Below are 21,994 nucleotides of genomic sequence, written 5' to 3'. Positions count from 1 at the left end.
CCGTCCGCCCCCTTCCTCCTCGAGACAGATCCTCCACATGCTGTGCCCTCCTTCCTCAGTCTTGCTCCTCAGGGAGCTTCAGCAGATCACACCCTTTCCCCAGGTCTTGTTCACACACGTGCGCGCCCACATCTACACCTTTCAACTCCGGGAACTTCCTCCCTAAGTTCTCTCAAGTCTTTTTCTGTCTCCCCAGGAACCTCCCTTGGCCCCACCTGTCAGCCAGAGCACAGCCCACATCACGGCCGGGAGCGCAAAGCACGTTACAGAGCATGATGTCTAGAGCTGACCAGGGACCCCAGAAATCACCTAAAATAGGACTCCTTCCTTTTACAGTTGAGGAAACAGAGGGAGGCCCAGAAAGGGAAAGGCATTTGGCCAAGGTCAAGAAGCCAGACTGGCCTTCCGGGCACAAACCTATGCCAAGGCAAAGGGGGGCCTGGAGTTCTGCTGTGGCTGTGTTCTGCTGGACTCCTGCTCGTGCCCTCCCACCCTGGTCACTCCCGACAGAGCCATGCTGTAGCCAGCGTGGACCGCTATGTCCCTCCTCCCATGCCTCACAAACACCTGTGGGTTCATTGTGTTCCATTATCTCCTTTAAGTCACAGCCCAAGGGCTACTTCTTTTCAGAGTAATTGCTCTGACTTAATAATTGCCCCATTTTGTGTCGCCTTCCACTGTGTGCTGTGACATCTTGTGCTTGATTATACCCCACTTGTCAAGAGTATTTTAAGTAAATGTGTTTTTGCCTCTCCAACTAAGTTCTGAGCTCCAAGAAAGAGGATGTGATGCCTCTGTGTGTTTTGTGTACTCACAATAAATGGCTAGAGACTCAGTACATGGCTGGAATTTTGTTAAAACGTTCAGTAAATGGATAAGTGGATTTGACATGAGTAGCGATCATCAGTTGCTGGCTTTTGAGTCAGAGCAGAAAGGGACTGTCATGACCGTGTATAGGTTCTGAAAGTCAGAGGCACTTTTAGAAGAGATGTGGAGAAGGGTGTGTCTGGGGAAGCACATGGGGAGGGAGGAGGGAGGAGACCGGAGCTGGAGGAGGGGGCTGTGGGGCGAAGGAGGCCAGGTTCTGCTGGTGTGCACACGGCCCTGCCACGGTGTGAACTGACCGAGTACGTGGCGGCCCGGAGCTCTGGGTGGTGGTCTTGTGCTGGGAGGGCTGAGACCTGACAGGCCCCCAGCAGGTGTTGGTCTCAGTGAGCCCTCAGTGCTAATCAGCCCGTGCTCTCTGCCCTTCCCTGTCTGCCCCCAGAGCCGAAGGATGAAGTGGAGGTGTCAGATGACGGTGAGTGCTGGCCATCTGTCCTCGGAGGGGCTCCAGGGGTGGAGGGGGCAAGCAAGGGATCTGATGCCTCACACCCACCTGATCTCCACCCTGCAGATGAGAAGGAGCCTGAAGTCGATTACCGGACTGTGACAGTCAATACCGAACAAAAAGTGTCCGACCTCTACAACATCGAAGAGAGACTAGGATCGTAAGTGGAGTGGGACTCACCCTTCGGGCCCCAACGTGAAGCTGGCACAGACCCCACAGCTGAGTTCCATGCCTTGTCTGCCTGTTCTTTCCTGGGTTTGCCAGCTCTCCACACTGACGTCCTGCCGAATCAGAGGATTTGGCAAGCACCCAGCAGGCATCGCCCACCAGGGCTCCCGTAGGAGCCGTGCAGGTGGTCTGGGAGAGGCTGGGGCAAGCCCTTCCTTTTCTGTGTCTCGGTTCTCCACACAGGACTGAACTGAGGGCCCTGGGTCCAGAGCAACTGTCCTGTGACCCTTCCGTTTGACCCCAGAAGGCAGGCAGGCCTGATGCAGTGCTCACTGTCCAGCCATTCTAGTTTTACAACTTCAGTAAAACACATACCCTTGAAATGCACACCATGGCTCACCTTATGAACTCAGTCCACAGTCTTCACCCTGAACCTCCCTGTGGTGTGGACCCAGCCCTGAGCCTTCGTCACAGCCAGGTTGTCCCGCCAGCAGCAGCACCCAGGCTGCCTGTCTCCCGCTCGACACTGCCGGTGGAGGAGCTTGGGGGTGGGAGAGAAAGGAGTGGGCTCAGTCTCTAGCCCCCACCTCACAACAGTCTACACAAGGGGCCGCACCAGCCACGGGAGCGGTGTCACAGCAGCCACAGCCCCTCCCACAGCCGCCACAGCCCCTCCCACAGCCGCCACAGCCCCTCCCACAGCTGCCACAGCCCCTCCCACAGATGGCAGAAGCCCCTCCCACAGCCACCACAGCCCCTCCCACAGCCACCACAGCCCCTCCCACAGCCACCACAGCCCCTCCCACAGCCGCCACAGCCCCTCCCACAGCTGCCAGCAGCCCCCCCGGGGCTCTCCAGGGGACAGTGCTAAAGAGTGATGTGGGAGGACGGTAGCCGCTCAGACATCCTCTGTTGGGGAAGACTTCCTCAGCCTGACTTCACAGGCCCATCAGCCGAGCGTGGGGCCTCACCAAGGCGATGACGGTCCTGAAACAACAGCAGCAGGACTGGCCAGTGTTTGGGTGGGGGTGTGGGACCAGCAGGCTGAGGCTGACAAGTGGTAAAGAGAGAGTAGGTCTGCAGTACTAGAAATGCACTAGCCCTGGCCAGTTGGCTCAGTGGTAGAGCATTGGCCTGCTCTGTGGATGTCCTGGTCTCGATTCCCAGTCAGGGCACACAGGAGAAGCGACCCCTCCTCCTTTTCTCTCTCTGTCTCTCTTCCTCTCCTGCAGCTATGGTTCGATTGGTTTGCACTCATCGGCCCCAGGCACTGAGGATAGCTCTGTGGAGCCTCCACCTCAGGCGCATTGAATAGAGCCATGGCCCTAGATGGGCAGAGCATCGGCCCCAGACAGGGGTTGCCAGGTGGATCTCAGTCAGGGAGCATGCAGGAATCTGTCTGTCTCCCTTCCTCTCACTTGGAAAAGAATAAAAGGGGGAAAAAAATGTACTTTTTTTATTTAGAGCAGGCTGGCAAACATTTTCTATAAAGGGTCAAATAGTGGATATTTTAGATTCTGTGGGACATACAGTCTATGTTGCAACTCCTCCCCTGCCCATCCAGGCACAAAGCAGCCATAGACAATATGCACACAAATGGGCATAACTGTGTTTCATAGAACTTTATAAAAGCAGAGAGGCCAGCGTTGTCCCACTGGCCATCATTTGCCAACCCCTTTCAGCGGAAAGCTTGGCTGACCTGCCTTTTCTCTCCTCCTTTATTGGCAGTGGGAAATTTGGACAGGTCTTCCGGCTTGTAGAAAAGAAAACTGGAAAAATCTGGGCAGGAAAATTCTTCAAAGCATATTCGGCCAAAGAGAAAGAGAACATCCGGGAGGAGATCAGCATCATGAACTGCCTGCACCACCCCAAGCTGGTCCAGTGCGTGGACGCCTTCGAGGAGAAGGCCAACGTCGTCATGGTCCTGGAAATGTGAGTAGCCTGCCACCCACAGCCGAGGGCCTGTGGTCTTGGGAGTCCCCTCACGTGGGTTCCCACTGTCCCACCCTGGCCCCTCTGCTGCAGGCACGGGTGTGATAGGCAGGACCCTCAGCAGCCCGCATGGCCAGGTGCTGACCACTCAGCACAGCTCTGTGCATAGCACCGGGCCTGACCCACTGACCAGTAGCCCCTGCTCACTTCCACAGCAGATGTGGGCCCCAGTCCCCTCTCTGCCCGCATGGCCCTGTGAAAGGCCCTCATTCAGGGCGTTCTGATCTAGCGGTGGCCTCAGAGCAGAAGGGGAGGGACAGAGCAGCTTCCTGACCAGCCCGTGGAGGAGAAGGGAGCCCAGGCTGGGGCTCAGAGTGTCGGAGTATGGCCCTTGCTTCCGTCCTCTTGCTGAGCTCTGCATGCCCGGGTCCACGCCCCTGGCACTCTCACGACTTCTCACTCGCTGAGAATAGCGCGTTCTGTGCTCAGTTGTGCGCAGTCGGGGGGGCCGGGTCAGACGACCTGCAGCCAAGGCTTCCCTTCTCCAGTCTCTCCCGTCCCACTCCTCCACCTCTTCCTCTGAGCTGCTGCGTGCACACACACCACACACATGCGTGCGAACACACACAGTGTACATACTGCTGTCAGTAAGCCAGGTGTCCTCCACGGTGTCAGTATTTTTTTAAGAGATTCTATTCCTTTTTCTAATTTGACTATTTTTAATATGTGATACTGTCAATCAAAAAAATATAAGAACATATGCAATGAGAAGTCCCGTTTCCATCCCCGCTCCTGTCTACCCTGTTTCTACCCACCACTGCCAATAGGAACCAGTTTTATCGTTTTTCTCTCTTTCCAGTTTCTATATGAAAATACAAGTGTTATATGTACGGATATCCATATGCCCCCCCCCCTTTGACTCAAAGGTAGCTTGTACTCATGATTCTATACTTTCTTTTCATTCAACAGTTTATCTTGGGGATAGTCCCATATCAGTAGCCAGTGAGCGTCGTCACTCTCCCTGCTCCATGGGACGTCATCGCATGGCTGTACGACAGTTTATTGTCTTCCTCTGACAGGAGGTTGATGGTTTCCGGGCTTTTGCTTTTACAAGCAGGCAGTTTTTGTAGCCTGGTCCATACGTCATTTCACTCATGCCTGTGCACATCTGGAGGACAGCTGCCCAGAAGTGTGGGGGTGCTTGACCCATGTGCATTCTGAGGGATAGTGTGCAGTTGCCTGCAGCGTCCTTGAGTTGTTCCCCCCTAGCGCCAGGGACTTCCGTCCTTTGGCAAGGATGCCACCGGCCTCTCCGCTCCTTCCCAGGCAAGGGGAGGCCAGTGAGCGTGAGGCAGCCCCACGCTTGAGGTGTGAATCCCTCCCTCATTCTGGAAACATTTTGATGTGTTCCGGTCAGCTTGTGTTTCTTCAGAAAGGTAGTAGTGGTTAGGAGCACGGACTTGAGTCCAGTTAACCTCACCTCAGCTTCAACTCCGCCTCTTAATTGTTGTGTGACCTTGACTATGTCATTCAGCTACGCCAACCCTTAGTTTTATTACCTGTAAAAGGAGGATATAAACCATCGCGTGAGTAATGTGGGGGTTAAATGGGACAATGTTTGGCCAGCACAGTGCTCTGTAATTGAGAGTTATTCTTAGTAGTATGAGACATTGACTTGTTCTGTCTGTATCCTGGTCTTTTTTCCACTCAAAATTATTTTGTGAGTGATACTCAACTAGGTATTGTGGGCCAAATCCTATTCAAGTTCATTATTGCTTAGCAGTGATTTGTAATCATTAAATCCTTCTAGCAGGAGACATATTTGGATTAGACTCCTGTTTGTTACTAAAATTCTGTGGAACTGTAAGAGTCAAAGAAAGTCCTTATTCATATCTTAAACTACGTTTTCAGCCCCAAACTCAAACTTGCCTCTGTACTTCGGAAGCGATGTAGCCATGTCTGTGGCCTCCTCACAGTCGCCCTGTGGCTGCAGCTTTTTACATGTATTCTAGAACAGGTTGCTGGGTCCAGGCAAGGAGGGCATGTGAGGACATGTGAAAGTGTCTGATCTCTGGAAGTTAAACCTTGAGCAAGTTCACAAGGGCATGCAGGGAGGGCAGGAGGCAGCCCAGCCTCAGGAAGGCTGGGCAGCGGCACCCGTGGGCAGAATACCATACTTAGCTTGGAATTGGGAGTTGGCAAGCTGGATGGAAAATGTTGGGAGAAAATGTAAGACGGCTTCTGCGGGTCTGGGTTTCATCCCTCCACCCCACGCCCCCGCCGAGGACAGGAGCGTCTCCCGTGCACGATGCCAGAGGATTCGCCTGCGCTTGGGGTAGGGAGCTTGCCCCCCCGGTGGGAACGCACCCCCAGAAGAGGGAGCAGGTTCGTCCCCGGCCAGCGCTTCCCGCCTCCCTTCCCACTCGCACAGACCTGGCCTCGGAGAACACAGAGGTTGGCGTTCCACAGAATAGTTTGCGCTTTCTCTTGTTTGATAGAAAAACTGGGATTTAGAGAAGGACAGTACCTGGTCACACAGAAAAGTAAAAATGCCTTCCAGGGTCCCAGCCCTCGGTTCCGCTGCCTCAAATACTGTGAGAGATCAGAGTTAATGTGTCTGCAGCCGTTCAGATGCGAGTGCAGGACAAGCCCCCGTCACTACAGCAGTGTAGTGTGAGACTGGGGCTCCTCACGAGTCTGGGCCTGTCCTTCTGGGGAGCGCTCGGACATCCCAGGGGGCGGGGCCCTGCGCACCGGGCACGTGCAGTTCAGGCTGAGGCCTCTGTGCCCCCTCCCCTTTGTGCTCCCATCCATCGGCAGAACTGAGCTGAGGCAGTCAGCTGGCCTCCACGAGACCAGGAGTCGGGGGTCTGGTACTGAGTTCAGGTGCCACTCCTCCAGCTGCCGAGGAGGCCTGGTCTACAGACTGGGGGGTAAATTTGATCCCCTCTATCAGGTGTGCATTCACTCATTCACTCGCTCCCTCGCTGCGGGTTTACTAAGCACACATCTCCTCGGCCCAGTCTTGGCCTTGGCTTATCTCACCTCTGTGGATGGTGGCTTCTTTCCAGCCAGTACTTTCCACCCATGCTCTTGAGTGTTTTGCATAGAAACCTAAAGAACCATTAAACCTTTTTTTTTTTTTTTTTTACAGAGGCAGAGATAGACAGGGACAGACAGACAGGAACGGAGAGAGATGAGAAGCATCAATCATCAGTTTTTCGTTGCGCGTTGCAATTTCTTAGTTGTTCATTGATTGCTTTCTCACATGTGCCTTGACCGCGGGCCTTCAGCAGACCGAGTAACCCCCTGCTGGAGCCAGCAACCTTGGGTCTAAGCTGCCATTAATCCTATTTTTATAAATACTTTCATCCTAGCGAATGGACACAGGAATAGTTTTCAAAATATATTAACTATACTTAAATAGGTTTGAACCTGTCTGAACATATATTGAATAGGTACCTCTAGAAATGCAGAAGCAATCACTTCTTGGCCTTTTGGCTAAGATCAGGTATTGAAATGCACCAATAATTATCTCCATGGCTCCAATTTCTACTACTCATTGCCTCAAATATTCCCAAGGACACCACAAATGATGGTTGCTTGCTTTTCCTGAATATTTTACATTTAAAAGCAAACATTTTCGGGCACATTGTCTGCGCCAGACATTGCCAGGTATAAATAAGTGTCTAGATATAAGCCAGACTTTTTTCAGACATGTTCACAAACAACTTTAAGGAAAGGCAGACTTGATACAAAAAATGCAGAGACAAGGCCGTGGAAACCCAGGGAGGGAAAGATCTTTCATATGGGATAGTTGATTTATCAAGAGGGCGTGAATTGGCTCAGTGGGTAGAGCATCCACCTGACATGTGGACGTCTCAGTTTCTATCCCCAGTCAGGGCACACATGAGAAGCACCCATCTGCTTCTCTTCCCCTCCTCCTCGCCCTTCGCTCTCTTTTCCCCTCTCACAGCCAGTGGCTTGACTGGTTTGAGCTCCAGCCCCAGGCACTGGGAATGACTTGGTTAATTCGAGCATCAGCCCTAGATGGAGGTTGCTGGGTAGATCCTGGTCAGGGCTCATGAGGGAGTCTGTCTCTCTATCTCCCCTCCTTTCACTTAAAATAAAAAGAAAGAAAGAAAAGAGGATGTGAATTTCAACTGACCTCTCAGAGGTGGTAATTGAGTAAACCAGTATTTCCCAAACTTGTCTGATCATAAGATTGAGCTGTGGTACTTATTAAAAACATGGATCCTTGCCCTGGCCAAATAGCTCGGTTGGTTAGAGCATCATCCCGGAGTACAGAGGTTGCCAGTTCAATCCCCGGTCAGGGCACATACAGGAACAAATCGATGTTCCTATCTCTCTCTTGCTCCCTCCTTTCCTCTCTCTCTCAAGTCAATAAATAAAGAATTTAAAAAATGCATTTTGTTACAAAGTAAAATAAAAACATGGGTCCTTTGCCCTGACCAGTGGCACAGTGGATAGAGTGCTGCCCAGAGCACTGAGGTCACTGGCTTGACCCCTGAGGTCACTGGTTCAAGCCCCAGTCAGGGCACATATGAGGAGAATAAATGGCACAAATAAGTGAAACAACAAGTTGATGCTTCTCTCTCTCTCTCTCTCCCTCTCTCTCTCTTTTCCTTATTCTCTCTCTCTCTTAAAAAAGGAAAAAAAAGACATGGATCCTCAGATCCCCCCCAAGAATTTTTAAAGCACAATATTCAAGAGTGGAACTTGGGAATCTGTATTTAGCCTCAGCTGGTTATTTAAAATAAGAAGGAGGAGAAGGAAAACACAGAGGAACATAGTTAAAAGAATAAAATGGCCTGTGGCCAGATAGCCTGGCTGGTTAGAGCATCATCCAGTTGATCTCTGGTCAGGGCACATGCATGAACATATGTTTCTGTCTCTCTCTTTCTCTCCCTTCCTCTCTCGCTAAACTCAAATAATTAAAAAAATTTTAAAGAATAAAATGGCAATTAAATACATACCTACCAATAATCACTTTAAGTGTAAATCGCTTAAATGCTCTAATCAAAAGTCATATACAGGGCCGTTCGTAAGGCTTAGTTTTAAGACTAAGCTTTTCCCCACACCCTTGACTGTTGCATGATAGGGGGTGGTGCACTCTCATGAGGAGTCCCATCATGCCTCAGATAAGTGACTTTGTATCAGAGACTTCCTTATTTGTATATTGAATTAAAAGTTTTGACTATAAAAATGGGGCAGACTGGGAGCTTGCTCTCTCTCGATTCCTGAGATTAGCATTAGAGAGGAGAACAGAGAGAGGCCACGTGGAGGAGAGGAGAAGCAGCCAAGATGATGGAGTGCTTAGGGAGAAGCCAGTTTGTGCAGAGTTTGTGCAGGGAGAAGGAGATGGGGAACAGAGGTGAAAAAGGCTAGTGAGTTAGAAACCTTTGATTCTAGGAAACTCGGATAAGTCAGTAGCTTTGTGAGCACTGAATGAGTGGGTTTTGGAGCCCAGTGTGTGTTTTTACTTGCCCGCCGGGTGCAAGCTAGAACTACAGCTAATGGCCCACCAGTTCTTGGCTCCATTGTTTCATTACCGTCTGCCCAAATCTAATGCGAACCTGCATGGGCCAGACGGCTGTGATGGTGACTGCAGCTACTGGCTTTACAGCCAGACAAGAACCAAGAGATTGATTTCCATTAAATGTCTGACTTACAGAAGAGCAAGATTATCTAGTGACCAAAGAACACCTGTCAAGAGTCTTTCCCATCCTCAAGGCAGTGAACTCTTACGACTCTCCTCAAGCCAGTATAAAAGGGGAGTGGCGGGACTTTCCCCTCTGGACACCCCTTGCCCATAAATACAGCCATTCCAATCCCTCAACAGGCTGGCCTGCAGCTTGCTGCAGCATATATTTCCTGATTTGCAATCCCTCTGCTATTCCCAAATAAATGCAATTTCTGGTTATTTTAAAAAAAAAAGTCATATAGAATGTGACGTTATGAATCTAATGCCACTGAATTGTACACTTAAAAATGGTTAAAGTGGCGCCTGACCAGGCGGTTGGCGCAGTGGATAGAGCATTGGACTGGGAAGCAGAGGACCCAGATTTGAGACCTCGAGGTCGCCAGCTTGAGCGCGGGCTCGGGCTCATCTGGCTTGAGCAAAAAAAGAAAAAGCTCACCAGCCTGGACCCAAGGTCGCTGGCTCGAGCAAGGGGTTACTCGGTCTGGTGAAGGCCCACAGTCAAGGCACATATGGGAAAGCAATCAATGAACAACTAAGGTGTCACAACTAAAAACTGATGATTGATGCTTCTCATCTCTCTCCGTTCCTATCTGTCCCTCTCTCTGACTCTCTCTGTCCCTGTAAAAAAAAATAAAAATAAAAAAATAAAATGGTTAAAGTTACAAATTGCATGCCATATATATTTCACTACCATAAAATCATTTTTTTAAGTGAGAGGGGGGAGATAGTGAGACAGACTCCCACATGCATCCCAACCGGGATCCACCTGGCAACCCCTATCTGGGGCCAATGCTCGAATTAACTGAGCTATCTTCAGTGCCTGAAGCCCATGATCAAACTAATCAAGCCACTGGCTGTGAGAGCAGAAAAGGGAGAGAAGGGGAGGAGGGAGGAAGGGGAGAGAAGCAAATGATCGCTTCTCTTGTGTGCCCTGACCAGGAGTGGAACTTGGGCGGTCCACATGCTGGGGAGATGCTTTATCCACTGAGCCAACCTGGCAGGGCCCATAAAAACATTTTTAAAAATTCATTAAGGCTTTTTAATCAAGAGGCCAAAGTGCCTTCTGAGGACCACATGCAGCCATTTCGAAGAGGCACCGGAGTCTGTCTGTGGAGGAAGATTGCAGAGCCCAGGTACAACGTCCAGAGCACAGCGAGGGCTGCGTAGGCGTGAGCTGCCCCTGAAGCCGCCGTCCGTCCTTGCCCCTTCTATGCAGAAGCTGTACTTCCTCTTTCACTATCCTGAACAGAAACTGTACCCATTGAACAGTAACTTTCCCTTTTCTTCTCTCAGATTCCCCGGGTGTCCTCTCATCTACTTTCTGTCGTATGAATTTGCCTAGCCTAGACATTTTATATATTTAGAATCATCCACAAAAAAACAAAACATAAGATAGCTGTATGGCTAGAAAACATGACCTATATATGTGCTGTCTACAAGAGACCCACCTCAGAACAAAAGATACACATAGACTGAAAGCAAAGAGACTTAGAAGACATTTCATGCAGAAGGGAAGGAAAGCTGGGGCAGCAACACTTACATCTGACAAAACAGACTTTAAAACAGAGAGACAAAGAAGGACATTTCCTAATGATAAAGTGAGTCATACACCAACATAGGCGCACCTAAATGTGTAAAGTAAATCTTGAAGGATATAAAGGGAGAGATTGACAGTAATACAGTCCTGGTAGGGGAATTTAACACCCATTAATATCAGTGGATAGATCTTTCAGATAGAAAATCAACAAGGAAATTACTTTAAACGACACACTAGATCAGATGGATTTAATTGATATCTTCAGAGCGCTTTACCCCAAAGCAGCAGGATATACGGTATATTCTTTTCAAGTGTACAGGGACAAAAAAAGGGGGGAAATCACATTATTGAGCACTTTTTATGCGCCAGGCACTCTTCTAAGCACTCTGGGTGTATTAACTCACTGAGTCGTCACAGCAGTCCTGTGAGGTGGTGCTGTTCTTATCTGCATCTTTGAGGCACAGAGATGTTAAGAATCACCTGCGACCTAAGAACGGAGATTATTGTTTGACATGGAGCCTGGGTGGAAACCTTGAGGACAGAGGCGCCACCTGCTGGTCACCGTAGGACCTCCATCTTGACTGGTTCTGAAGGGTTGGTTCAGCGTCTCCTAGAGGCCACTGGCACAGATGGTCTCTCCCAGCTCAGCCAGTCCAGAAGTGAGAGTGGCTGCCATGTGGTGATTGAGGCCAGCCTGACAGAGGCTGCGGTGTGCTGGGCCCCAGGGTATGTCCCTGACTGTCTCTCCCTCAGGCATCAGTGACAAGATCCACTTGGCGATAATTCGTGCTGAGCACCTACTGTATGTCAGGCATGCTGTTTCACAGAGGTTCCTGTGTGCCTAGCAATCACAGGATGTACAGAAGTAGGGCTCAGAAAGATTAACTCACCCATGTTCACACAGCTTGTAAAAGGCAGAGACAGAATTCAAACTCAGCTCTTGTTCTTCTTGATGACACCCCTTAGAAGAGGAAGGGCCCTTGGAAGAGGACTAGCCTAGAGTGAAGCCCACCAGCTTGTTCAGCAGACAGACGTACCTACGGGTCATTGTAGAAAAGAGCTTATTGATGTCTAGATGCTGCACGAGTTACCAAGGAGACGCTTTAAACTCTCCAAGCAGAGAGCAAGGAAGGTGGGGCAGAGGAGGGGATGGGAAGAGAGAAGGCCCGTGTAACTCAGGAAGGGAGGCCATGCACTTGCACTGAAGGGCAATAAGCAGCTACCTGCACCTCTAGGACAGTCTTTAGCGGAAGATGCCCACTGTGGGCCCCAGAAATACTGTGGCCAGAACCCAAAGGCCCAGCAGGAAAGATGGTACTACACTTGCAGCCTGGGCAATGGAGCAGGCAAGACCAGTGAGTTATGGCTGGAAGGAGTAAGCGGATACTATAGGCCTAGCCAGAGGAAGCAAATTAATCACAACTGTTAAGTATAGTAGGTTACAGCCACGAATTTGCTAAAGCTCATTATTGAAGATTGTATTATTTTAAGCTTCAGTTCTCTGTAACTGAAGGACACGGCTGGAGTACAAGAATGATCCCCTAGTCTCGTCTGTGGTGGCGCAGTGGATAGAGTGTTGACCTGGAACGTTGGGGTCGCCAGTCTGAAACCCTGGGCTTGGCCTGGTCAAGACACATAAGACAGACCATCAATGAACAACTAAAGTGAAGCAACTATAAATTGATGATTCTCATTCCCCATCCCCTCTGTAAAATCAGTAAATAAAATCTTAAAAAAAAAAAAAAAGGAATGATCCCTTATACATCTGTAGTCATTTAGGGAATGGAAGCTAGCTGCCCAGCAGGGGGTCATTTCTGGGTCTCTCGGTCATGACCACCCCTGAAACTGCCCAGCCTAGGTGCTTCCCTGAATCCCCTGACAGCTTAGTGGGCGCAGGCAGAAGCCCTCCAAACAGGAAACCGGGAGGCCTGGGCCCTCCTCACACATGGGAGGCTGAGACCAGTGGAACAGGGCAGGGACCTAGAACTCAGAAAGCTGCAGAAAGTGCCCAGGACCCCAGTACCCTGGGCTTTCCTGCCGGTCTCCTCGACCACCCACCTGCCCTTGGCCAGGCCCCCTGCCAGCCTAGGCTCTGTGCTCCTGTGGTCTGACCCCTACTGTTCCCACAGCGTGTCAGGAGGCGAGCTGTTCGAGCGCATCATTGACGAGGACTTCGAGCTGACGGAGCGCGAGTGCATCAAGTACATGAAGCAGATCTCGGAGGGGGTGGAGTATATCCACAAGCAGGGAATCGTCCACCTGGACCTGAAGCCCGAGAACATCATGTGCGTCAACAAGACCGGCACCAGGATCAAGCTCATCGACTTCGGTCTGGCCAGAAGGCTGGGTAAGGCTGATCCGCCGCTCCTGTTGTCACCAGCATGTAGTGACAGTGGCTGTGGGTGTGTCCCACACACTGGGTATTAAGGGAATCCATGGTATGAGAGTTAAAATTGGAAACCGTGGAGACAGCTCAGGTCAAATCCTACCCCTGCCACTTACTAGCTGTGTGACTCCAAGTCTCAAATTCTCCACCTGTAAAGTGGGATAGAAGTACCCACCTCCCAGAGTTGTTATGGGCATCAAATGAATTAATGTAGGTACAGTGATAAGAACAGTGCCTTGCACATAGTAAGTAGGCATCGTGTAAGTGTTAGCAGTTTATTGTTCTGGTTGTTATTATTCCTCTTATATTTTCCATTCTGGAGCCTTCAGCTGCAAAACTCACGTTGGGATGATGCTTCCTTCCATTTACATCCTCCATGTTCCCACAGGACACACAGTCTTGGCTGAGGCCATGTGGCTAATAAAGAGGAAGGCGAGGGAGTGAGGTCCTGCCAGGCTGCGACTCCCTGGGGATCAGTGCCCGAGTTGGGGCGAGTGCACCTGCTCTGCCCTCTCCTGCTGAGGGCACGGCGTGGGGTCACCTCTGGGTGTGCCGGCCCCGCCCCCAGGCAGGACCCACTAACAGTTTCCACAGCCTCACCAGTGGGGGCGCAGTGGATAGAGCGATGACCTGGAACACCGAGGTCACCGGTTCAAACACCCAAGGTCACAGGCTTGAGCAAGGGGTCACTGGCTCGGCTTGAGCCCAAGGTCCAATTCCCACGCAAGGAACATACAAGAAGCAATCAGTGCACAACTAAAGTGTAGCAACTATGAGTTGATGCTTCTCTCTCTCTCTTTCAAAAAAGAAAGTACAGTTCAACAAAGAAGGCACAACTGGCTAGCAGTGTCAGAGCCCAAGGGACACACGTGCAGGCTCTCTTGGTGAGGGGTGTGTGGGGACAGAGAGTCCACCAGGACCGGCGACCGGGAAGGTGGGAATGCAGCAGGGAGGGTTCAGGTGGAGCTAGCGCAGAGCTTCCGTGTCCGAGACCTGTTAAGTGCTTTGTCTGAGAACACGTGTAGGCTCTATAATTAAACAAGACCAGGTACGACCCACAGCCCAGAGGTGTGCCACCCCCACGGCTGACAGGTCCTCCGGGAGCTGGTACCTGTGTGCACACTTCCGGACATCTCTTGTCTTTTATGGCTCGGAGACACAACCTTGAGGTTAAAGCTTTCCCCGACTATCCTCCAGTAGCTCCTGGGAGGAGAGACAGGACACTACACGTGGAGAGGCCGTGTCGTAGGGGAAACACACTCAGGAGTCAGGCCGCTGGGCTGAGCTGCTGACCTCCACTGTTCACTGGGGGGGTCAGTCCCTGCACGTCCCTGGACCCCTGTGTCCTCCCCAGGACCATGCGGTCACACCTCCCCCAGGAGTGTCAAGAACATGAAATACTGCGGGAAAGTCCTTGTGGAGCAGCAGGGTCGACAGCACAGTGAAGGGCAGAGAGTCCTGTCGAGCACTAGTCACAGCCCCTGCCTCGGGGGCTCCTGGAGAGACAGACACAGGAGCAGGCAGAGGCCCCGCTGAGGACGTGTGAGGCAGGGGCGCGTGTTGTCGGTTTCGTTGGTTTCACTGCGTACTGACGCACTTGGTTCACGGGGCGGCCGTGTCTCTGTGCCGTTTTCCAAGGAGAGCAGCGGAGGGCGGGGCCTCGTCTGTGTCCCTCCTGGGGGAGGGTGTCCGCGGACTGTGGGCTGGCTCCACGATGTGCGGGCAGTTGATCCCTCTCTCTCCTGGTTGCAGAGAATGCAGGGTCTCTGAAGGTCCTCTTTGGCACCCCGGAGTTTGTGGCACCTGAAGTGATCAACTATGAGCCCATCAGCTACGCAACGGACATGTGGAGCATCGGGGTCATCTGCTACATCCTGTGAGTCTCGGCTGCTTGGGGGAGGGGGCCGAGAGTCCCACAGGAGAGTCCCCAGAATGCCCTGACGATCAGGGGCCCCGGGTGGCTCATGACAGGGAGCCTGCCCCACGGTCAGGAGGGCGGCAGGCCCCCGTGTCACCCCCTGGCTCGTCAGGAGGGCGGCAGGCTCCCGTGTCACCCCCTGGCTCGTCAGGAGGGCGGCAGGCCCCCGTGTCACCCCCTGGCTCGTCAGGAGGGCGGCAGGCCCCCGTGTCACCCCCTGGCTCGTCAGGAGGGCGGCAGGCCCCCGTGTCACCCCCTGGCTCGTCAGGAGGGCGGCAGGCCCCCGTGTCACCCCCTGGCTCGTCAGGAGGGCGGCAGGCCCCCGTGTCACCCCCTGGCTCGTCAGGAGGGCGGCAGGCCCCCGTGTCACCCCCTGGCTCGTCAGGAGGGCGGCAGGCTCCCGTGTCACCCCCTGGCTCGTCAGGAGGGCAGCAGGCCCCCGTGTCACCCCCTGGCTCGTCAGGAGGGCGGCAGGCCCCCGTGTCACCCCCTGGCTCGTCAGGAGGGCGGCAGGCCCCCGTGTCACCCCCTGGCTCGTCAGGAGGGCGGCAGGCTCCCAGGTCACCCCCTGGCTCGTCAGGAGGGCGGCAGGCCCCCGTGTCACCCCCTGGCTCGCCCTCCGTGTGCTCCCTGGGGCAGCAGCCACTTCACAGTCCTGGGGGAGCACCCAGCTCCACACACCAGGACCTGCCTCTGGGCCGGCCCCCACCCTCCCCAGTGCGGGCAGCCTGGGGCCTTGGTCAGGAGGGTGGCAGTGTGGCCCGTACAGTGTAGTTCCCCTTCACTTGTATGAGTATGTGGAGGAGGAGGGAGGGAGCCAGGTGCACATCTCTCTGGGCGTCACTGACTTCAGAGGACAGCACCTCATCCTCACAGCAGAGGGACGCCAACTCGGAGTGTCAGATATGGGCTGATTGATGGCAGAGCCTTCAGCGAGGCCAGCAGACAACAGACAGCCAACACAGCCATTAGAATTGGGAAGTCGGGTGGGAAACACGCCATTCCAGTTAAAAAAGCTAGAGAAGAGGGAGTCAGTGCTTCACAGACAGTACCGCGTGTGACTCACCTAGGCCTCTCTTTAGGTTGTAGGGTCTGATTCACAAGATCTGGGGTCCCTGAGAATCATTTCTAGGAGGACTCAGGTTGCCCTGGTGCTGGTCCAAAGACTGTACTCTGAGTACCAGACTTGGTGTTTTTCAACCGCTGCTCTGTCAGAAATGTTGTGTCGGTTCGTAAAAGAGTTAACCACCCTGCTGTTGTATGAAGATTATAGTGTATAGTCGCTGGAAGACACCCTCTTGGTGGGATCCCGCTGGTTTCATCCCCAAGGCCCCAGGCTGCAGACAGTCACTGGCCTCAGAGGCAGCCCCTGAGCTTGTGTGGCAACACATATTATGGGATGGTTACTCAGAGGGTGTAGACAGGCGGGTATTCATTGAAAAAATATTTTTTGTTGTTAAAGCAAAAGGAAAATTAGAAAATAGGAGGAGGTCCTCTAAGAAGGCTCTCTGAGACCCCAGTGTGAGAAGGGGCTCTAGGTGTTGCTGTACAGCTGGGGTCGGGAACCACTGTTACAAAAGTGTTAGCAACAGTGGGCGATTGTGTGGCGTGGCTTTTTCCCATGAGAGTTTTACTCTCACTGCGGCCTGTAATGACAGCCTCCCTCAGCTGAACCTGTGTCATAGTCTGACCCCAGAGTCACCCCCTTCCCTACCTGATGTCCTCCCCTCCTCCATAGCTTCCCCAGAGCAGCAGAGGAGAAGCCCCTGGCCAGGAGTGCTTTGTTCTGCCTCTCCCGGCTCCAGCCCGGCTCCAGGAACTAGGGAGCGGATGGGTAAAGAGAACCGCATCTGACTCTGGAGTCCTGGCTCGTTAATGAATAAGGACCAGCAGGGCAGAGGGTCTCGCCTGCACCTTCAGGGCTGCTCCAGGCTGGACGATGCTCACAGAGGGTCTCGCCTGCACCGTCAGGGGCTGCTCCAGGCTGGACGATGCTCACAGAGGGTCTCGCCTGCACCGTCAGGGGCTGCTCCAGGCTGGACGATGCTCACAGAGGGTCTCGCCTGCACCTTCAGGGCTGCTCCAGGCTGGACGATGCTCACAGAGGGTCTCGCCTGCACCTTCAGGGCTGCTCCAGGCTGGACGATGCTCACGCTGGACCTTTGGTCCTGGAGGAGACCCTTGAATCTAGAGAACCAGTCTTTGGTCAGCTCACTCTGTCAGATCCAGCTGTCCTGGGGTCTAGTGTGGACCCTGCTTCCCTCTGCAGCCCTCAGGGACTTGCCTTACTGTCTCCATAGGTTTCCCGCTGCTGTGGAGTTGAGCTCACTGGCAGTCACGGACTTTCACAGCCACTCTTGTCTAATCCTCAGAACAAACCTGGGAGTGGGTCATGGCAGGGATTCGGTCTTCATCTGGCATTGAGATGACCGTGGCCAAGGAATCCCATGTGGCTGTCCGCTCTCCACTGTCCTGGAGCTTGACCAGCCATCCAGTTCACCCACCGCAGATGAGTTTCCCTGGATGCAGGACTTTTAGTGCTAAAGCAAGGACAGTCCTGGGCAAACTAGGGACTTGGGTCTCCCTGCTGGTCAGGGACAGCAGTGACTAGACTGCTAAGTAAACTTCACAGTGAACATATCTGTGTAGCCTATAATCAGATTATAAACCAAGCACAAGGGCCCCAGGGTCCTCCTAGTGGTCCACACAGTTACTAAACCTGCAGATGTGAGTAACTAGGAGCTTCATGTCTAACATTCTGCATTCGTTTTGCCTATTCTTGAACTTGATAGAAATGAAATCATACAGAAAGGTATGTCTTGCTTCTTTTGCTCAGCACTGATTGTGAGACCATTCATATTACTGTGTGTAGTTGCAGTTGCTCGTTTTCAGTGCTTTGCCATCATCCTCTGTGTGAACATCCCCCCCACTTATGTATGCATTCTACACTGATGGGCTTTCGAATAGATTCTATTTGGGGGTGTTGCGGGGATTCTGGTGCATGCATGTTAGTGAGTATATTATGCATTCCTGTTGGATTTATATCATCTAGAAGAGCACTTTATTTTTAAATGAAAATCCTTTTAGGTAGAGGAACATAGTCATCTGGATAATATGGTATATTGTTTACTAGATTATTTTTAAAGCTAAGACCAAGAAATAGGGAAGAGCGTTTTTTTTTTTTTTTCTTGTTTTTTTTTTTTCTTTTTTGTATTTTTCTGAAGCTGGAAACAGGGAGAGACAGTCAGACAGACTCCCGCATGCGCCCGACCGGGATCCACCCGGCACACCCACCAGGGGCGACGCTCTGCCCACCAGGGGGTGATGCTCTGCCCCTACGGGGCGTCGCTCTGCTGCAACCAGAGCCACTCTAGCGCCTGGGGCAGAGGCCAAGGAGCCATCCCCAGCGCCCGGGCCATCTTTGCTCCAATGGAGCCTTGGCTGCGGGAGGGGAAGAGAGAGACAGAGAGGAAGGGGGGGTGGAGAAGCAAATGGGCACCTCTCCTATGTGCCCTGGCCGGGAATCGAACCCGGGTCCCCCGCACGCCAGGCCGACGCTCTACCGCTGAGCCAACCGGCCAGGGCCAGGGAAGAACTTTTAAAATGGGGAGAAAATTATTGTGGTGAGTGGGGCACCATCCTGAAGTACATAGTTTGGGCAGGGGGTTTGGGGCAGGGAGAGAGGTGGGGGTGGCGGGGATGCAGCTCAGCCCACACAGCCCCCGCAGTCTCCTCAGGGTCCCGACTCCAGCACCCGTTGCTGTGGGCCGCTCTGTCCTCCGGGACTCCTTCCCGCTGGCTCTCACAGTGGGGATCGAGCTTTGGCAGCTCCCTTCCGGAGCAAGCGCTCTCAGCAGGGTGCATGGTGCCGAAAACAGCAGTTGGAGCCAGCCAGATTGCTTCCTTTCAGTCCCTGACATGCAGAAACCTGGAGCTGCAGCTGAAGCACCCAGGAGAGGTTCTCTGGCGCCCCCATGCACCCTCTGTCTGTCTCTTCTAAGCTTGGCTGTCTATCTGACAGCCCCTGGCAGGCCGTTTCCACGTCTGTACCGGAGAACCTCCTCCCCACCCCGCTCTCTCTTTTCTGGGGCCAGTGAGAGATTGAGGGGACAGGTGGTAACTTAGTATTGAGCACGTCTGCTGAGCACCTCTTAGGAAAGCAGCGTGGGAGAGGTCAGGGCGGAGCCTGTCCTGCCCTGGGTTTCCAGGCCGAGCGGAGCTGCACAGGTGGCTGTGGGCCCTGCCCTCTCACCCATGAGTCTGAAGAGAGCCCGGGAGGTTTTGTGAATCTCCTGGAGACGCCGCTTTGGTTTCCAGCGGGAAAGAGGAAAGAGGACAGGGGCGCTATAGGCCACACTTCAGTATGGAAGAAATTTGGAGCCCCACCTTCTTTCTAAGACTTCCCTTCTCCCATCCCCTCTCCTCTGTGTCCTGAGGACTTGGTGTTCCCTCACTGCCTTTGGGGACACCGCAGCCCTTCCCTGTGTCCTGCCCTCCAGAACTCTCTCTGTCTCTCCCCCACACCAAGGTCAAGAGCAGTGACTGCTCTGCTGTCTCCTCCCAGCCATCTTCCTGGCCGACTGGGCTCAGTGACAGGTTTCCGTTTCTGCTCACTTGTTGAGCAGCTGCCGTGGTCAGAGAGCCAGACTCTAGCTCTGGGGTCAGCAGCGCGTGCGCCCGGGGGAGTCCCAGTGCCCATCAGGTACCTCCTCAGACGTGGGTGTGAATGCGGGGCTCTTCAGAGGGATCCAGGAGCCCCGCCCAGGGCTGCCCTGTCCCCTCCACTGATGAGCCGGTTTCTTAGTCCAGTTCCTGTGACCTCCGGGTACCCCTGCCCACACCAGGCCCAGCCATCGCCTGCAGCTTTTGCTCTCCAGGTTCGGGGGTTGTGGGTAGTGTGACTAAACCCCAGCTCTCTGCTTCCTAAGGCACTGCACACTATGACACCCAGCTTTGCCTATAGGATCTGCCAACCCTCTCAGATCGCCCCCCACACTTAAGTATTTGAAGGCTAAAATGGGGTCAAAGGCGAATCCCGCCTTAGGCACTCAGCAGTTCTGCTAGCAGATGTGGACCCCCTTAGCGGGCTGTTTGTGTAGCAGGGTCATCTGTTTGCTACTTGAGAAACACCATGGAGGAGGAGGAGTCCGGGAAGCATTCCTGCACCCCCTCTCTCCTGCCATTCTGCCCTGTGAGCAGGACAGGCCTCCAATCAGATTCCCTGGGCAAAACTTTGCTGCAGTGAAGTATTGAGAATTGAGAAATCAGAACATCCTGCAGTTGTGACCTTTGTGACTCGTCAGCACAAAGACTAGTATTTGACCACTAAAAATGAACATGAAGACTCTATACACTGATGAAAGACTATGTTGAGTAAAGAACAAGAGCATCAAAACATTTGCCCACACAGATTACAATGTTGTGAGAACCGGATAAATCTGGTGGTTATGCTGGGGAGGAAAACTCGCCTCTACGCTTTCAGGTTCAGTCGTGGTGGCCTGCTCATCAAACTGCAGAAAGAGTAACAAGGGAAAAAGAAAAGAGTTGTGTACACATGCATAAGAGATAAAGAAATGTGACTCAAGGAGGCATTTAGAATTTGAAGCTTATGTACTATTTTAACAAAGAGCAATAAATTGTAGAGAAGTAACTGGATCAGGAAAAGGGTTGGAGCTCCTGGGGGTTCAGTTGTGAGAAGGCCCTAGGAAATGTATGGTAAATAACGGTTGGTTAACAAGTTGGTTATGCATATAAGAGTCTTCTCTACAAAAGGAAATGTATGTCCTGCTTTTAGACAGAAAGACAAAACTGCCCTCAGCTTAAACCAATACTTCTGTCATATTTTGGTGTGACATGCTCTGATTTCTTTCAGTTAAGAACTAGGTAGGTAAGACTAGGAAAAGAGGTGAGTGGTTGAGTCTTTCATGCTAGGGTTATCTTGTTTGTTATTGGGTTAATTTTTTAATGAAAGAACATATGTTTCTGACATAAATTTTGGCACTAAAGTGAAAGTTCAAAGAAGAAAGTTTAAAAAAAATTCTGAAAAATCCCATCACCCAGAAACAAACACTAAAATTAGAACACTCTTTGTCATCATGCTCTGCATGTATTCCAAGTGTTATTTTAGAGACATGCTCTTTAATGGGGGAGATGCCCGAGCTCAACGGGCGGGCGAGGAGCCAGGGGCTCGGGGATTTCAGATGGATGGGCTGCCAGGAGGGAGGAGCGCCAGAGGCCAGGGGCCAGGAGGCCCTCCCTGGCCGCGCACATTGCAGAGATTACGGTCTATCTTTGCAGGATTACAGTTCCTAATTAGGAAAGGAGGTTTACAGAAGGGGACCTTTCAGCATTCCACAGCAGGGTTGTTTGCTCTTTCTGCACTCTTTTGGAGTGCTGCAGGACTCTCCCTCCTGTGTGTTTCAAATGGAGAAATGTAAAAACAGTAGGAAGCAGGTGGTTGACAGGCAAGAGTCAGCCGCTTCTTGATGGGGCTGACTTAAGTCTGCTAATGAACAAAAATTCAACGGAGTAAATGTGAAGATCGAACGGACTGTATTGAACAAGTCACAGAGGGGCAGCATCCCCTAGTACACGGACGCTCCTGGCAGCTGCACAGAAGGGAAGGCTTCTGGAGGCAGAAGGAGGGTGGAGCAGAGAAGTCAGAGCAGAGGAAGGACTGTTCCAGGCCAGGTTCTCTTCTTTTAGGGGGAAGGGAACAGTGGGACTTTGTTTGATCATGCAGATTACCTGCCCAAGTGCTAAACCAGGGAGCTTCAGACTGACAAGTTAAAGATCACATTTCCAGAAGAAGTTGAAGTTACAATTAAGTTAAGTCTTGGTTTGATGTTGTGAGGGCAGATGACTCCATTTTTGGCCTGTTATTCCTTTTTTTTTTTTTTAAACAGGTCGCACGGGATGGCAGAGAGGGAAGACAGAGAGCCCCTGGGAATTTTAGCCCAGTACCCTTGCTGAACACAAGGGAGAAAGAGCAGAGAACA

General features: G+C 52.3%; 1 protein-coding gene across 5 annotated transcripts in view; it reads left to right on the top strand.

The window, feature by feature from the left end:
- MYLK (myosin light chain kinase) overlaps positions 1-21,994 on the top strand; it is a 291,028-nt gene that overhangs the window by 247,714 nt on the left and 21,320 nt on the right. For all 5 annotated transcript variants that reach the window (XM_066347834.1, XM_066347833.1, XM_066347832.1 and 2 more), the window contains 5 exons: positions 1,268-1,300; positions 1,397-1,490; positions 3,227-3,430; positions 12,822-13,039; positions 14,831-14,954. In XM_066347834.1, the coding sequence (XP_066203931.1) occupies positions 1,268-1,300; positions 1,397-1,490; positions 3,227-3,430; positions 12,822-13,039; positions 14,831-14,954 (673 nt within the window). The remainder of the gene's footprint in view (positions 1-1,267; positions 1,301-1,396; positions 1,491-3,226; positions 3,431-12,821; positions 13,040-14,830; positions 14,955-21,994) is intronic.

The sequence above is a fragment of the Saccopteryx leptura genome, chromosome 8 (genome assembly GCF_036850995.1).
Source record: "Saccopteryx leptura isolate mSacLep1 chromosome 8, mSacLep1_pri_phased_curated, whole genome shotgun sequence".
NCBI lineage: Eukaryota > Metazoa > Chordata > Mammalia > Chiroptera > Emballonuridae > Saccopteryx > Saccopteryx leptura.
This window is presented reverse-complemented; position numbering and strand designations above follow the sequence as displayed.